Here is a 14,607-nt window from a genome sequence, read left to right as displayed (position 1 = left end):
GGGCTGTTTAAGCCCTCTCCTCAGGCCTCCGATAACAAGATAACTCTTAAGGGGCTGCTATGAGAATCTAATCAGACACCATGTGATGTGTTTACACAGTCACAGAAGGTAAAGTACTTCAATAAAAGTTATTACCGTTATTATTGAAACCAAAGCCTCATTCTTAAGTCTCCCCACCCCCCCGACATACAAACACCGGAGGACTTGGTTGGGGGTCACCTACAGCGGTGGTAACCCAGCCCACCCCAAACCCTGCAGGCCAGGGTGCAAGAGTTGTCACAGACAGCACCGGGCTTGAAGTGCAGGCCCGCGGCAGGGACGCTGGCACAGGGCACCACAGCCTGCGGCCAGCAAACCGCTACCGGCGCGGCTGGGCCCCGGAGCCCGGCCCGGGAGCCCCTCGGGCCGGCAGGAAGCCCCTGCAGATCGGCCTGTCTCCGTCCCACCTCAGCTCTGCTCCGCCCTCCCCTCACCTGGCCTCGAGCTGCCTGGAGTGACAGGATGAAGCGGAGAGGGAGGGGCAAGCTACCGGAAGCTGCCTGCTTTGACCTCGGAAGTTACGGCTGCGACCTGAGGCGCGGTTCCGCCTCGGCGGCTGCGTTTGTTTACGTCGCTCCCCGTGCTTGGGGGCTGCTGCCTCCCGATCCAGCTCCAAGATGGGGAAGTCCTTCGCCAACTTCATGTGCAAAAAAGACTTTCACCCTGCCTCCAAATCTAATATCAAAAAAGTAAGTGGAGAGACCCGCGGCGGGAGCCGGCTCGCCGCTCCCGGAGCTGCCGGAGATTCGGAAGGAGCGGGGGTTCCTGGTGATTCCCGGGAAGATGGTCGGTGCTGGCGTCCCTGGCTCCCCGCGGAGCAGCAGCGGGGAGCCGCCTTAGCGCTCCTCTCTGTCCGATGTGGAGATCTCTTTAATACTTAATCTGTTACTTCGTAACTTAAGGCAGACCCACATCGATTTCCATAACTTATGAGGTAGTGTAGTTCAAGGATTTGACATGCTGGGCACTTAATAAGATGTTGGTTGCCTCTACACAATAATTTGTGAAACGAATCGGTTAATAGTTTTTTGTTTTGTTTTAATAGCTTTAAGGGTTGGTATAATGTGATGGCAAATTCTGATCCTGGCTGCTCCAGTTCCAGTCCAGCTCTCTGCTACTGGCCTGGGAAGGCAGCAGAGGATGGTCCAAGTGATTACACCCGCGTGGGAGACCCTAACGAAGTTCCTGCCTCTGGCTTCATAACCTGGTCTGTTGTGGCCTTCTGAGAAGTGAAATAGTGGATGGAAAATCTGTCTAATTTTCAACTGAAATATAGTAGTAAACAAAGCCAATTATATATGTAAATATATGTAGTATATAACGTCTCATTTAATATATATATATACATATAGCTTCTTATTTATTTGAAAAGTGTGTTATGTATGTTCTCTTGCTTAAGTATGCAATGGAGCATCTTTGAAAGAATATACAGGGCAGGCCCAGCGGCGTGGCCTAGCGGCTAAAGTTCTCCCCTTGAACGCGCCAGGATCCCATATGGGAGCCGGTTCTAGTCCTGGCAGCTCCACTTCCCATCCAGCTCCCTGCTTGTGGCCTGGGAGGGCAGTGGAGGATGGCCCAAGGCTTTGCGACCCTGCACCCATGTGGGAGACCAGGAGGAGGTTCCTGGTTCCCGGCTTCGGATCGGCTCACTTGGGGGGTGAATCATCGGACAGAGGATCTTCCTCTGTCTCTCCTCCTCTCTGTATATCTGATTTTGTAATAAAAACAAATAAATAAATCTTAAAAAAAAAAAAAAGAATATACAGGGTCTGGCGGCGTGGCCTGGCGGCGTGGCCTAGCAGTTAAAGTCCTTGAGTTGAACGTGCCGGGATCCCATATGGGCGCCGGTTCTAGTCCTGGCAGCTCCACTTCCCATCCAGCTCCCTGCCTGTGGCCTGGGAAAGCAGCCGAGGATGTCCCAAAGCTTTGGGACCCTGCACCCATGTGGGAGACCAGGAGGAAGAGGTTCCTGGTTCCCGGCTTCGGATTGGCTCACTTGGGGGGTGAATCATCGGACAGAGGATCTTCCTGTGTCTCTCCTCCTCTCTGTATATCTGATTTTGTAATAAAAACAAATAAATAAATCTTAAAAAAAAAAAAGAATATACGGGGTCTGGCGGCGTGGCCTGGCGGCGTGGCCTAGCAGTTAAAGTCCTTGAGTTGAACGTGCCGGGATCCCATATGGGCTCCGGTTCTAGTCCTGGCAGCTCCACTTCCCATCCAGCTCCCTGCCTGTGGCCTGGGAAAACAGCCGAGGATGTCCCAAAGCTTTGGGACCCTGCACCCATGTGGGAGACCCAGAAGAGGTTCCTGATTCCCGGCATCGGATCGGCGCAGCACTGGCCGTTGTGCTCACTTGATGAGTAAATCACTAGACGAAACATCTTCCTGTCTCTCTTCCTCTCTGTATATCTGACTTTGTAATAAAAATAAATAAATCTTAAAAAAAAAAGGATATACAAGAAAGTATCATGTGCTGAAGAGTTACCTAGATTAGACATATTCATATAGAACGATATTTGTTCTTTTTTCTTAAATTATTCAGGGACTAAGTTCAGAGTGGATCTCAAATCTGATATTTTTCTTTTTTAATATTTATTTATTTTTTTATTACAAAGTCAGATATACAGGAGGAGAGACAGAGAGGAAGATCTTCCATCCAGTGATTCACTCCCCAAGTGACTGCAGTGGCCGGTGTTGCGCTGGCCCGAAGCCGGGAACCAGGAACCTCCTCCTGGTCTGCCACATGGGTGCAGGGTCCCAAGGCTTTGGGCCGTCCTCCACTGCCCTCCCAGGCCACAAGCAGGGAGCTGGATGGGAAATGGAGCTGCCGGGACTAGAACCGGCTCCCATATGGGATCCTGGCGTGTTCAAGGGGAGGACTTTAGCTGTTAGGCCACCGTATCGGGTCCAAGTCTAACATTTTTTTTTTTAAGATTTATTTTTTTATTACAAAGTCAGATATACAGAGAGGAGGAGAGACGAAGATCTTCCGTCCGATGATTCACTCCCCAAGTGAGCACAACGGCCGGTGCTGTGCCGATCCAGAGCCGGGAACCAGGAACCTCTTCCAGGTCTCCCACATGGGTGCAAGGTCCCAAAGCATTGGGATGTCCTTGACTGCTTTCCCAGGCCACAAGCAGGGAGCTGGATGGGAAGTGGAGCAGCCAGGATTAGAACCGGCGCCCATATGGGATCCCGGCACGTTCAAGGCGAGGACTTTAGCCAACATTTTTTTTTTTAAAGATTCTTTATTGGCAGTTACACAAAGAGCGAGAGATCTGTCCGCCGATTCACTCCCTAGTTGGTAGCAACTGCTGGAGGTGAAACAATCCAAAGCCAGGATCCAGAAGCTTTTTCTCGGTCTGCCCTGTGGGTTTAGGGTCCTAAAGCCTTGCGCCAGCCTTCCCGGCTTTTCCAGACCATTGGCAAGGAGCTGGATGGCAAACAGTGCAGCTGGGACTCGACCCCGTGCCCATAGAGCATACTGGTGCCACTGGTGGAGGCTTAACCTGATATGCAGTGGATTTGGCCTTAAGTTTGACATTTTTGCCTGACAGTTTAACTGTTTGAATACCATTATATAGAAATCAGACTTTTCAATTATTATCTTGTGGTGATGCCATTATGAACAAATTGGACTATGCTGTAAACATAGATGGTAGTGTCTTATACTTAAGAACGTCCTTAAGTATTTGAATTCAGCTATGTAATTTACATGTTTTAACCTCACTAATTTAGGTATGGATGGCAGAACAGAAAATATCATATGACAAGAAGAAACAAGAAGAGTTGATGCAACAGTATCTTAAAGAACAAGAATCATATGATAATAGGTAAGAAATTCCTATTGCTAGTGTTTTTAAAATAATGAATAATGAATGAATCACTTACTGAATCATCTATTAATTTAGCTTTTTGGAATTGACTTCACGAATATCAGGAGCCTGTTCTTTTTCTGTGAACGCTCGTCTTTACTGTCACATGTGTAAAGGGCCATTTTTTGTAACTTTATCCATAATTCACATGAAATTTTACCCATAATTCACATAAAATAATGATTTATGTAACTCAGTAGAGTCTGTGAGCAGGTCTCATATGAAGCAAAACTTAGAGAAACAATAAACATCCATACTTAAACTGCTGAAACCTGTTTTTTTGTTTGTTTGCTTTTAAGTTTTACTTCTTTGAGATGCAGAGTGACAAAGGGAGAGAGTGTGAGAGATCTCTCATCTGCTGGTTCACTACCCAGATGGTCCAAGTCAGTGCAGAGCCCAACTCAAGCCAGCTCCTAAGAACACCATCTGGGTCTCCTATGAGGGTGGCAGGAACCCAACTTCTTGTGCCATCCATCATCTGTTGCTTCTCAGGGTACATTAGCAAGTAATTGTATTGGAAACAGAGGTCAGATTCCATCCCAGGCATTCCAACCTGGGATATGGGCATCCCAAGTAGTTGCTTAACTTGCTGTGCTGAAACATCTTACAAAGGGATTTTAATATGCGCTTGAAGAAGCATGGGACAGCTTCGAAAGTGTCTTTATTCTACCTGCACATACTTGTTCTGTTAATAGTATGCTCATAGCTAAAATTCTTCATTGTTTCTTTTGGCGTGGTACCTGCCTTGTAACTGTTGTCATTTTGTATTTACCAGTCTTAACACTGAAACTAATTTCTCTTGGCTAACCAGTCAAATGAGTACTAGTGCTGTAGTTATATAGGTTATACAGAGTTAAAGAAGTTTCATTTGAAACTAGAACAGACAGTAAAAGTTCCACTCAGTCATTATTTTTCATCAAAATAAGAAATCTGTACCAAGTCATACCAAAATGTTACTGTCTTTTAAATTGCACATTGAGAGAAAAATTAAGGAACCAGAAATCATCAGTGTGGTTGGATGTTGATGAAGATAAGAATGTCCAGTGCTTAGACAAAATGCCAGCTGTGGAGCTGCTGGCCATGCATCTGTAATTTATTATTGTTGAAGTGTTTATTGCCTCCTCAGGAGTTGCAGCTCCTTATATGTTTGCTATAGCTGAACAAAGGAAGCAGGCATTTGTAAGCTTCTACCGAAATTAGGATTTCATAAAAGACTTTGAGGCGATTAATAAAGCTTAGTGTCTTAAGAGTGCCAAGTGATTTTGGGATGTAAGTGAAGATGCTGCTTGTGAAGCCCATATCCATATCCATGTCAGAGGCTGGATTGGAGTCACATCTCTGCTTTAGTTCCAACTTCCTGCTGACGCAAATGCTTGGAGGCAGTAGGTGAGAGCCTCGGTGCTTGAATCCATGTCATCTGTGTGGGAGACTGAACTGAGTTGCTGCCTGGCTCTGACCTGATACAATCCAAGTTGCTATGGGGCACATGGGAGATTCATATTTTCTCTATCTCTTTGTCTTTAAAATAAATAGGATAAAATAAAAATAGATAAAATAGTCAAAAAAGAAAAGGAAAACCTCAGTGCCATTAGATACTTGTCTTGCTAATGTGTATGTAACCTGGTTAACTGTACCTACTGTTTCATACAAGAAAAAAGTGTTGGAGGGACGTCTATGAGTGTATGAAAATGTAGTTTCTGCTCTCAAGGAAAGTCTAGTAAAGGATATGAATCTAGAGTTCAAAACTGAATATAGCAACTCATGTATTTTTTTGTTTTTTAAAGATTTACCTATTTTATTGGAAAGTCAGATCTACAGAGAGAAGGAGAGACAGAGAGGAAGATCTTCCCACCGCTGGTTAATTCCCCAAGTGGCCGCAACGGCTGGAGCTGAGCTGATCTGAAGTATAGAGCCGGGAACTTCCTCCAGGTCTCCCATGTGGGTGCAGGGTCTCAAGGCTTTGGGCCATTCTTGACTGCTTTCTCAGACCATAACCAGGGAGCTGGATGGGAAGTAGAACAGCTGGGACATGAATTGGCGCCAGTATGGGATCCTGGTACATGCAGTGTGAGGAGTTAGCCACTAACTATTGCGCTAGGCTTCCAAAATAAAATAATTTTTAAAAACTATTTTAAAAGTAGGATCTCTGAGATGCCACAGACACTGATTCCATTGTATTAGCCTGTTGTACAGTTTTTAAAAACAACTCTTCCTCAGTAAAGAATTTAATCTCATTGATTTTGACTCTAATAAGTGAGAAGTATTTAATCTTTTATAATTAGGAAGGACTAACTTTCTAACTTGATTTCAAATTTATGATGGCGTGTAATATTACAGAGCTATCCCTGTTTCAACAGTACTTCAGAGTTAAATCAAACCCTGTAAGACTGGCCATGTCATTTTTTGATTCTCTGTTGGATGAGGCAGAATCTCTCAGGTGGGAAGAAGATCTCAGAACTTGTAGAGTTAATTAGGAAGCAACACTATTTGTCTTCCATTCAGAAACTTCAAGTGTCATTCAGCCACTAAAATAAAATACTGGGACTTTATCTCCAACAAAGGTATTTTACCTTCGTGCTAGCACTGTGGCACACCTGTTTAAACCATTACATGCAATGCCAGCATCACATATGAGCACTGTTATGAGCACTGTTTGAATCCTGGCTGCTGCACTTCCATGTCAGCTCATTGCTGATGTGCCTGGGAGAGACGGGAGAGATGGCCCAAGTGCCTGGACCCTTGCACCCATGTGGGAGAGCTGGATGGAGTCCCAGGTCCCTGGCTTAAGCCGTGGCAGCCACTTGGGGAGTGAACCAACAGATCTCTGTTTCTCCTTCTCTCTGCAACTCTGCCTTTCAAATAGATAAATGTATGTATTTTAAAGTATTTTATCTTAATACCTGTAAGGCTGTTTTTGGAATGGGTAGCTTACAATTCTTTCCTTCTATGTAAAATTATTAACTTTGTGTCCTGTTTAGGTTGCTTATGGGAGATGAACGTGTGAAGAATGGCCTTAATTTCATGTATGAGGCCCCACCTGGAGCTAGAAAAGGTATTTCCTCTTTTTTTTTTTTCTTTTGGCTTTGGTATGAGTTAAGATACATTGAGAGCTGCTATGATGAATAGTTTTTTTAAAGTAGCAGATAATCTGTGAGGATGATTTAAAATAATAGCACAGTAATAGAATAAATACTAAATTTTTTTCTTTATTTAGTAATATTTTATGTTTTGTCTTTTGGGTAGGGAAAAAACTCAATATCGTAAGTGCATTTTTCTGCAATAATTTGCATATATTTCTCTTGTCCTTTCTAAAAATAATTATACATCAAAAATATCAGTATAAAGCATAAAAGTTTAAAATTTGGAAATAATGTGCTTATTAAATACTGTATTTTGTTTGGGATTGTGTTTTCTCCTTCCATGTTGTGAAATTTATCTTGTGAAACAACAAAAGTCCAATCAGTAAATTCTCAGAAATCACAATTAAATACCATGATGTTGTAATAGGCTCCATAAATTTTTACTGATGTTTTTTCCTAATTTTTTCCCCCATACTTTTGACATGCAATCAAGAAAATAAAGAGGTAAGCACTATTTTCTGTTTGTATTAACTGCAATTGATTGTGATTTTATAGAAAAATTGAAAGAATTTTCTCTGAACATTTCCAGAAAGAAGAAACAGAAGGAGAGACTGAGTATAAGTTTGAATGGCAGAAAGGAGCCCCCCGAGAAAAGTAAGGACTGGTGTATTTAGAAAATACATATTTGTTTATACTTTGTTTTTTAAAATCACAAATTATTGGACTAGATAGACTATAATGAAATGTTTAGAAATACTAAGTAGATCTTTTAGTTTTCTATACTCATGGAAGCAATAATATTTTTTAGTATTCTTAAAACTGTGAAGTTTTCCAAATTAACTCCTGTTTAATTTATTGTTATTTCTAATATTTTGTTTGTACATTTTCTCTACTTTATAGATACGCCAAAGATGACATGAACATCAGAGATCAGCCATTTGGTATTCAGGCAAGTGACACATAATTTTTTCTTTTTCTTTTTTGTTTTGTTTTGTTTTTTGTTTTAAAGATTTTTTTAAATTGGAGAATCAGACATACAGAGAGGAGGAGAGACAGAGAGGAAGATCTTCCATCTGCTGATTCACTCTTCAAGTGGCTGCCAACGGCCAGAGCTGAGCCAATCTTAGGCCAGGAGCTTCTTCTGGGCCTCCCACACGAGTGCAGGGTCCCAAGGCTTTGGGCTGTCCTCCACTGCTTTCCCAGGCCACAGGCAGGGAGCTGGATGGGAAGCAGGGCCGCAAGGATGTTGAACCGGCGGCCATATGGGATCCCAGCGCATGCAAGGCAAGGACTTTAGCCACTAGGCTATGGCACTGGGTCCTCTTTTTTATGATATTTGCATAGTTGATCAGGGTTGGAAGGGTAAAGGATTAGGGGATAGTGGGTGAAACCATTGTTTACACATTTTCTTTTTCTTCTTCCTGTATGTGGGGGGACAAGGGGATACAAGAGGAGAAACCCTGCCCAGCTTCCCAACCACTGCATTACACACGGGATGGGGAACTGCCACCCAATGTGACACATAATTTATAGGAATAATTTCTATTTCATAAGTAATAGTTGTCCAAAAGGAATTTGAGGTGAAAAAGGACTCTGTGGCTTGTACCAGGTAATATGAGAAACAGGGAGAAAATATATAGTAGGACTAATATAAGATAGTATCAGACTTTTGTAGTGAGGATTATAATAATATTGGTATCTGTAGTTTCTTTTTAAGATTTATGTATTTATTTGAAAGAATAACAGAAGGAGAGAGAGCAAAGAGAGATCTTGAATCTACTTGTTCCAAATGACCACGACACCAGAGTTGTGTTAGACTGAGGCCAGGAGCCAGTGTCCACCATGTGTGGCAGGAGCTCAAACCCTAGGACCATCATTCGCTGCTTTCTCAGGTGCGTTAGCAGGAAGCTGAATTGCAGGCAGAGCAGCCAGGACTCCAAGCTGAACCCTGACATAGGATGCTGGTATTGGAAGCAGCTACAGGCCCAGTCTCCGAGTTTTCAAAAAATTTGGGGAAATCACTTAAGGTTAAGAACAGATTCTAAAGCTATTATTTGTTGAGAACTAGAACATATTCACTAGAAGACCAAATTCTTACCAAAAAAAAAAAAAATTGTATTGGATGGGCCCAGCGTGATAGTGTACTGGTTAAGGTCCTCGCCTTGCACACCCGGGATCCCATATGGGCGCCGGTTCTAATCCCGGCAGCTCCACTTCCCATCCAGCTCCCTGCTTGTGGCCTGGGAAAGCAGTCAAGGATGACACAAAGCCTTGGGACCTTGCACCTGCGTGGGAGACCCGGAAGAAGCTCCTGGCTCCTGGCTTTGGATTGGCTCAGCTCCAGCCGTTATGGCCAGTTGGGGAGCGAACCATCGGATGGAAGATCTTCCTCTCTGTCTCTCCTCCTCTCTGTATATCTGGCTTTGCAATAAAAATAAATAAATCTTAAAAAAAAAATTGTACTAGAACTTTACCTTATGTGATCATTTACATTTTGTCTGTGTCTATTTTCCTACTAAAATAGCGAGTGGAGCAGCTGCAACAGAGACAAGCACCTATTCTGAAAAGCCTAAACTGTTTACCGTCTGAACCTATACAGAAAAACTTGGCCAACTCTGGGTTAAAAATTTGGATCATGAGTGGGTGCAGGTTCTTGGCATGACAAAGCTGTTGTGTTTAGAACATCAGCATCATGTGTCAAGTCCCAACTGTGCCCCTCAGCTCCAGCTCCTTACTAATGTGGTTGGGAATGATGTGGGAGACCTGAAGGTTTTGGCTTCTGACTTTGGCTTGGACCAGTCTTGGCCTCTGCAACCATTTGCGGAGTGAACCAAAAGATGAAGAAGTTGGCTTTCTCTGTCTACCTCTCTCTGTTTATTCAAATTTTGTTTTTTTGCCTTATTTTTAGATTTTTAGTTTTTATTTATTCAAAAAACACTGCTACAGAGGGCAAGAGACAGAAAGAGAGACTCTTTCCTCGTTCACTCCCCCAGATGATAACAGCCAGAGCTGTGCCAGCCTGAAGCCGGGACTCTGGAACTTCTGGGTTTTCCACATGGCTGCAGGGACCTAAGCACTTGGGCCATTTTCTGATGCTTTCCTAGGTGCATTAGTAGAAGGCTGAATAAGAAATATAGCAGCCAAGACTTGCACCTGTATTCATATGGATTGCCATTGTCACATGGAGAGGCTTAGTCTGCCATACCACAACACTAGCCTAGTCCCTCTCTCTTTTGGTAATACTACCTTTCAAACAAACAGCAAAAGCAAAGCAAAACATTGCTGGGGTGTTTGCATCCAGGGCCATCAGAGTATGTGAATTCAAGTCCCACCTCCAATTCAGGCACACTTTCCTATTAACTCAGATCTTGAGGGGACAGAAGTATTGGGTTTCCCATACAGAGAACCTAAATTGAAGTCCAGGCTCCTGGGTTTGGCATGGACCAGTCCTGGGTATTGCATTATTTGGGGGAGTAAAGCAGTAAATGGAAGAGCTGTCTGACATTCAAATAAATAAATAAAAGAAATTTGAAAACTTAGCAAGCAGCCATTTAATCTAGCATTTAATATACCTGTGTTCCGGGGCTTCCCCTGTGGTGCTGACAGCCCTTAATGGCGCTGACTTGATTCCTGGCTACTCTACTTCCAATCTAGCTCCCTGCTAATGTGCCTAGAAACACAGCAAAAGATGGACCAAGTGCTCAGACTTGTACACTCAAATGGGGTACCTGGTAGAAGCTCCAGGAACCTGGCTTTGGACTTACTCGGCTCTACCTGTTATAGCCATCTGGGGAGTGAAACAGCAGATTAAAAATTCTCTCTCTCTCTCTCTAAATCTGCATTTCAAATAAAAATGAATGAGTCTTAAAAAAAAAAGAAAGGAAAAAAAAGAAAGAATGGGACCTGGCACAATAGCGTAGTGGCTAACGTCCTCACGTTGCACGCGCTGGGATCCTATATGGGCACTGGCTCTGATCCTGGCAGCTCCACTTCCAATCCAGCTCCATGCTCGTGGCCTGGGAAAGCAGTCTAGGACGGCCCAAAGCCTTGGGACCCTGCACCCGTGTGGGAGACCCGGAAGAGCTCCTGGCTCCTGGCTTTGGATTGGCTCAGCTGCGGTCGTTGCGGCCCCTTGAGAGTGAATCAAAGAATGGAAGATCTTCCTCTCTGTCTCTCTTCCTCTCTGTATATCTGCCTTTCCAATAAAAATAAGTAAATCTTGTTTAAAAAATGAAAAGAAAGAATGAAAAGCCCCCATTAGAGTGCCTGGGTTTAATTCCCAGCTCTAACTTAACTCTGCCAGTGCAGACCCTGGAGGGAGAAGAGATGGCTCAATTCACTGACTTCTTTCCACGCATGAGGGGGACCTGGATTGCATTCATGTCTCCTCGGTTTGAGCCCTGCCCAGCCCTTAATGTTGCAGGCATTTTGGAGTGAAAGAATGAATGGGAACATTTTGTCTCTGTTTTTCAAATAAATAAATAAAATGAATTTTATGGATTGAAAACTTTAAAGAGTCAGCACATCAAAATTTAACTATGATTAATTCTTTTTTATTTATTTATTATTGTTGCTATTTCTTTGTTGTATTGCCATCAAACAAGAGGCAAAGAGAAACTGGATTCAGCATAGTTTTTGGGAAGAAATTGTAGTGAAAGGTTTTAGTGTTTACATTAAAAAAATTACCAAACATAGTACTAAAGTCTCTTTGTTTGGAGTTCTTTTTTTTTCTTCTTCTTCTTTTTTTGAAGATTTGTTTATTTATCTGAAAGACTGAGTTACAGAGGGAAAGGCAGGAGAGATCTTGATCTACTGGCTCACTCCCCAAATGACCACAGTGGCCAGAGTTGGGACAGACTAGATGACCCAAACTAGATGGCCAAAACTAGAGCGAAGAGCTTGTTCCGAGTCTCCTACCCATGTAGGCGTAGCAGGGATTCAAGCACTTTGGCCATCTTCTAGCCCAGGCACATTAGCAGGGAGTTGCACTGGAAGTGGAGTAGCTGGGGCTTCAATTGCCATCCATATGGGAGGCTTGCACCACACCCACTAATAGTGCTATAGAACTGGCTCCCTGTTTTTGTTTTTGTTTGTAGCTACTTATTTGAGAAGCAGAGAAAGCATTTCTATCTGCTCGTTCACTCCCTAGATGCTCACAATGACTTAAGGCAGAAGCAATCTGAAGCCAGGATCCAGAAGCTCCATCTAAATCTCTTGTGGTTGGCAGTGACTTAACTACTTGAGCCATCACCTACTGTCTCCCAGGGTGAGCATTAGCAGCAAGGTGGAATTGGAAACCGGAGCCACTTCCACAGTGGGATGTGAGCATCCCAGATGGTGTCTTAAATGTTTGCCAAATATCTGTCCCTGGATCTTTTAAAATGTGAATCTTTTAATTTAAACTTTGCCAAGATGTAAGATGTTGAATATTGGCCAGGTTATTTTGTCTTAGTAATAAATGTTATATTCACTGTTTCTCAGGTTCGAAATGTGAGATGCATTAAATGTCACAAATGGGGTCATGTCAACACAGACCGAGAGTGTCCTTTGTTTGGACTTTCTGGAATCAATGCAAGTTCAGTTCCTACTGATGGCTCAGGTAAGCAAGCACCTGACATGTTTTATTTGTTTTGGAATTTATGTCCAGGACAAATAAGTTAAGACGATATCATATTTGTTTCCTTAATCTTTCTGGATATAATGTTATTTTATTTTAATTTGGATTTTAAGTTTGAAATTTTCGGCCAGAGTTCCTATGGACTTTTTAAAAGATTCATTAAAGACAGATTATCAGAGTAGTAACCTAAAATTAGGAGAAAGAAATGGGTATTTATCATACTCATATCTCAATGAATTAGGCTGGAGATACCCAGCCTATAAAAAAATAGGTTGGACAGGCATGCCACAATAGCCTAGTGGCTAAATCCTCACCTTGCATGAGCCATGACCCCATGTGGGTGCTGGTTTGTGTCCCGGCTGCTCCACTTCCCTTCCAGCTCCCTACTTGTAGCCTGGAAAAGCGGTAAAGGATGGCCCAAAGCATTAGGACCCTGTACTGTGTGGGAGACCCAGAAGAAACTCCTGGCTTAAAATTGGCTCAGCTCTGGCTGTTGCAGCCACTTGGGGAGTGAACCAGTGGATGCAAGATCTTTATCTCTATAAGTCTGTCTTTCCACTGAAAATAAATAAATAAAAAAGAAAAGGCTGGACAGAAGGCTTCAGCTGTCATCTTTTTAAATGACAAAAACAAATTGAGTAAAAAAGGAAGCATTAAATGTGTTAAACCTGATTTTTACTTGAAAGTTGTAACAGTATAACTCAAGATTTTTTTTTTCTTTTAATGGCCACAACAGCTAGAGCTGAGCTGATCTGAAGCCAGGAGCCTCTACCAGGTCTCCCATGCAGGTGCAGGGGCTCAAACACTTGGGCTGTTTGCTGCTTTCCCAGACTGTAAGCAGGGAGCTGGATTGGAAATGGAGCAGCTGGGTTATGAACCAGCTCCAAATGGGATGCGGATAACAAAGGCAGAAGCCCAGCCTACTACACCATGGCACTAGACCCAAGGATTTATATTTTTGGGCTGTGGAGTTTTGTTTGTTTGTTTCAAGAGATCTTAAATGAAACACTAATATGTAGACATGTGAAAATACTTGAAAAATTTTGAAAGGTTAATTTTGTCCAAAAAATGTTTTACGAATATATGGAAAATATGATATATTTGCATAGGTTTCAAAAAATTGCATAGGTTTCAAAAAAATTTTGCACCAAAACAAACTGCACTTCTAATTCCATTTTTTATGAAACTGCTTATGCTCTTGCAATTAGAGTTGCTGTGCTGAGGCAGTTGCTGTGGGCGTGAAGCCCCTTGCTGTCAGCCCACCAGGTGTCTGATGCATCAGGGCTGTCACTGCCACCGCATCCAAACTGAGGGTCTCTCTCAATGCGTGCAGCGTCCTCTCTCCCGTAACCAGACTCAGGCCACAGGGCTGAGGATGCCGGTTCTCATACAGGGGCTCAGGAATTGGTCCAGTGTTCATTTTTAAGTTTTTTTTATTAATAAGTTTGACAGCTTGTGTTTCATGGAATTTAGAGCAGAGATCAGAATTTTTAGAAAAAGTACAACTAGAATATAATGGTTGATTTCTTTAAGGATAGTTATTCCAGTAAAATAAGTTAAGAAACAACTTTTTAAGTAAAAGGGAAACTATTTGCTCACTGGTCTCTCAGTCTCTGCCAAAAGAACATTCCCTGACAACACCTGCTGTCCCCTGCCTTACCCCTGTCCAACTGGTATTAGTCATAGAGCTATGTTATACCTGAAAAGTTTGTTCTGTTTCCTGGAAAGTTTGTACTCTTGCCATCTTTCCTTCACTGCAGCCTTGATATTTCTGCCCAACTGAAGAGTTGGTGGGACAGGCAAGGGAAGTAGCTGTCTTTGTTCCTCAGCCTGCTGTTATTCTGATCCTGCTTCCAAGAGGAGGAGTAGGGAAGGGCAGGTTCTGGACTTTAGTAAACAATGGCCTGATTTCTCTGGAGTGTGTTTTGCAAAGTCTACTCACAACAACCAGAAGGACTTTTCTATTTGGTTAAGCTCTTTAAGAATACTGAAA

At 42.9% G+C, this 14,607-nt stretch overlaps 1 protein-coding gene across 2 annotated transcripts in view; it reads left to right on the top strand.

Moving 5' to 3' along the window:
- Positions 1–540: 540 nt before the first annotated feature.
- The window catches only part of CIR1 (corepressor interacting with RBPJ, CIR1), a 37,097-nt gene continuing 23,030 nt past the window's right edge, over positions 541–14,607 (top strand). The window contains exons 1-7 of one of the 2 annotated variants that reach the window (XM_058664656.1): positions 541–728; positions 3,781–3,875; positions 6,896–6,969; positions 7,491–7,501; positions 7,587–7,651; positions 7,898–7,946; positions 12,479–12,596. In XM_058664656.1, coding sequence (XP_058520639.1) covers positions 657–728; positions 3,781–3,875; positions 6,896–6,969; positions 7,491–7,501; positions 7,587–7,651; positions 7,898–7,946; positions 12,479–12,596 — 484 coding nt within the window. In that variant the 5' untranslated portion in view covers positions 541–656. The remainder of the gene's footprint in view (positions 729–3,780; positions 3,876–6,895; positions 6,970–7,490; positions 7,502–7,586; positions 7,652–7,897; positions 7,947–12,478; positions 12,597–14,607) is intronic. The other variant, XM_058664658.1, reaches the window with a different exon arrangement.

The sequence above is a fragment of the Ochotona princeps genome, chromosome 5 (genome assembly GCF_030435755.1).
Source record: "Ochotona princeps isolate mOchPri1 chromosome 5, mOchPri1.hap1, whole genome shotgun sequence".
Classification (NCBI taxonomy): Eukaryota; Metazoa; Chordata; class Mammalia; order Lagomorpha; family Ochotonidae; genus Ochotona; species Ochotona princeps.
This window is presented reverse-complemented; position numbering and strand designations above follow the sequence as displayed.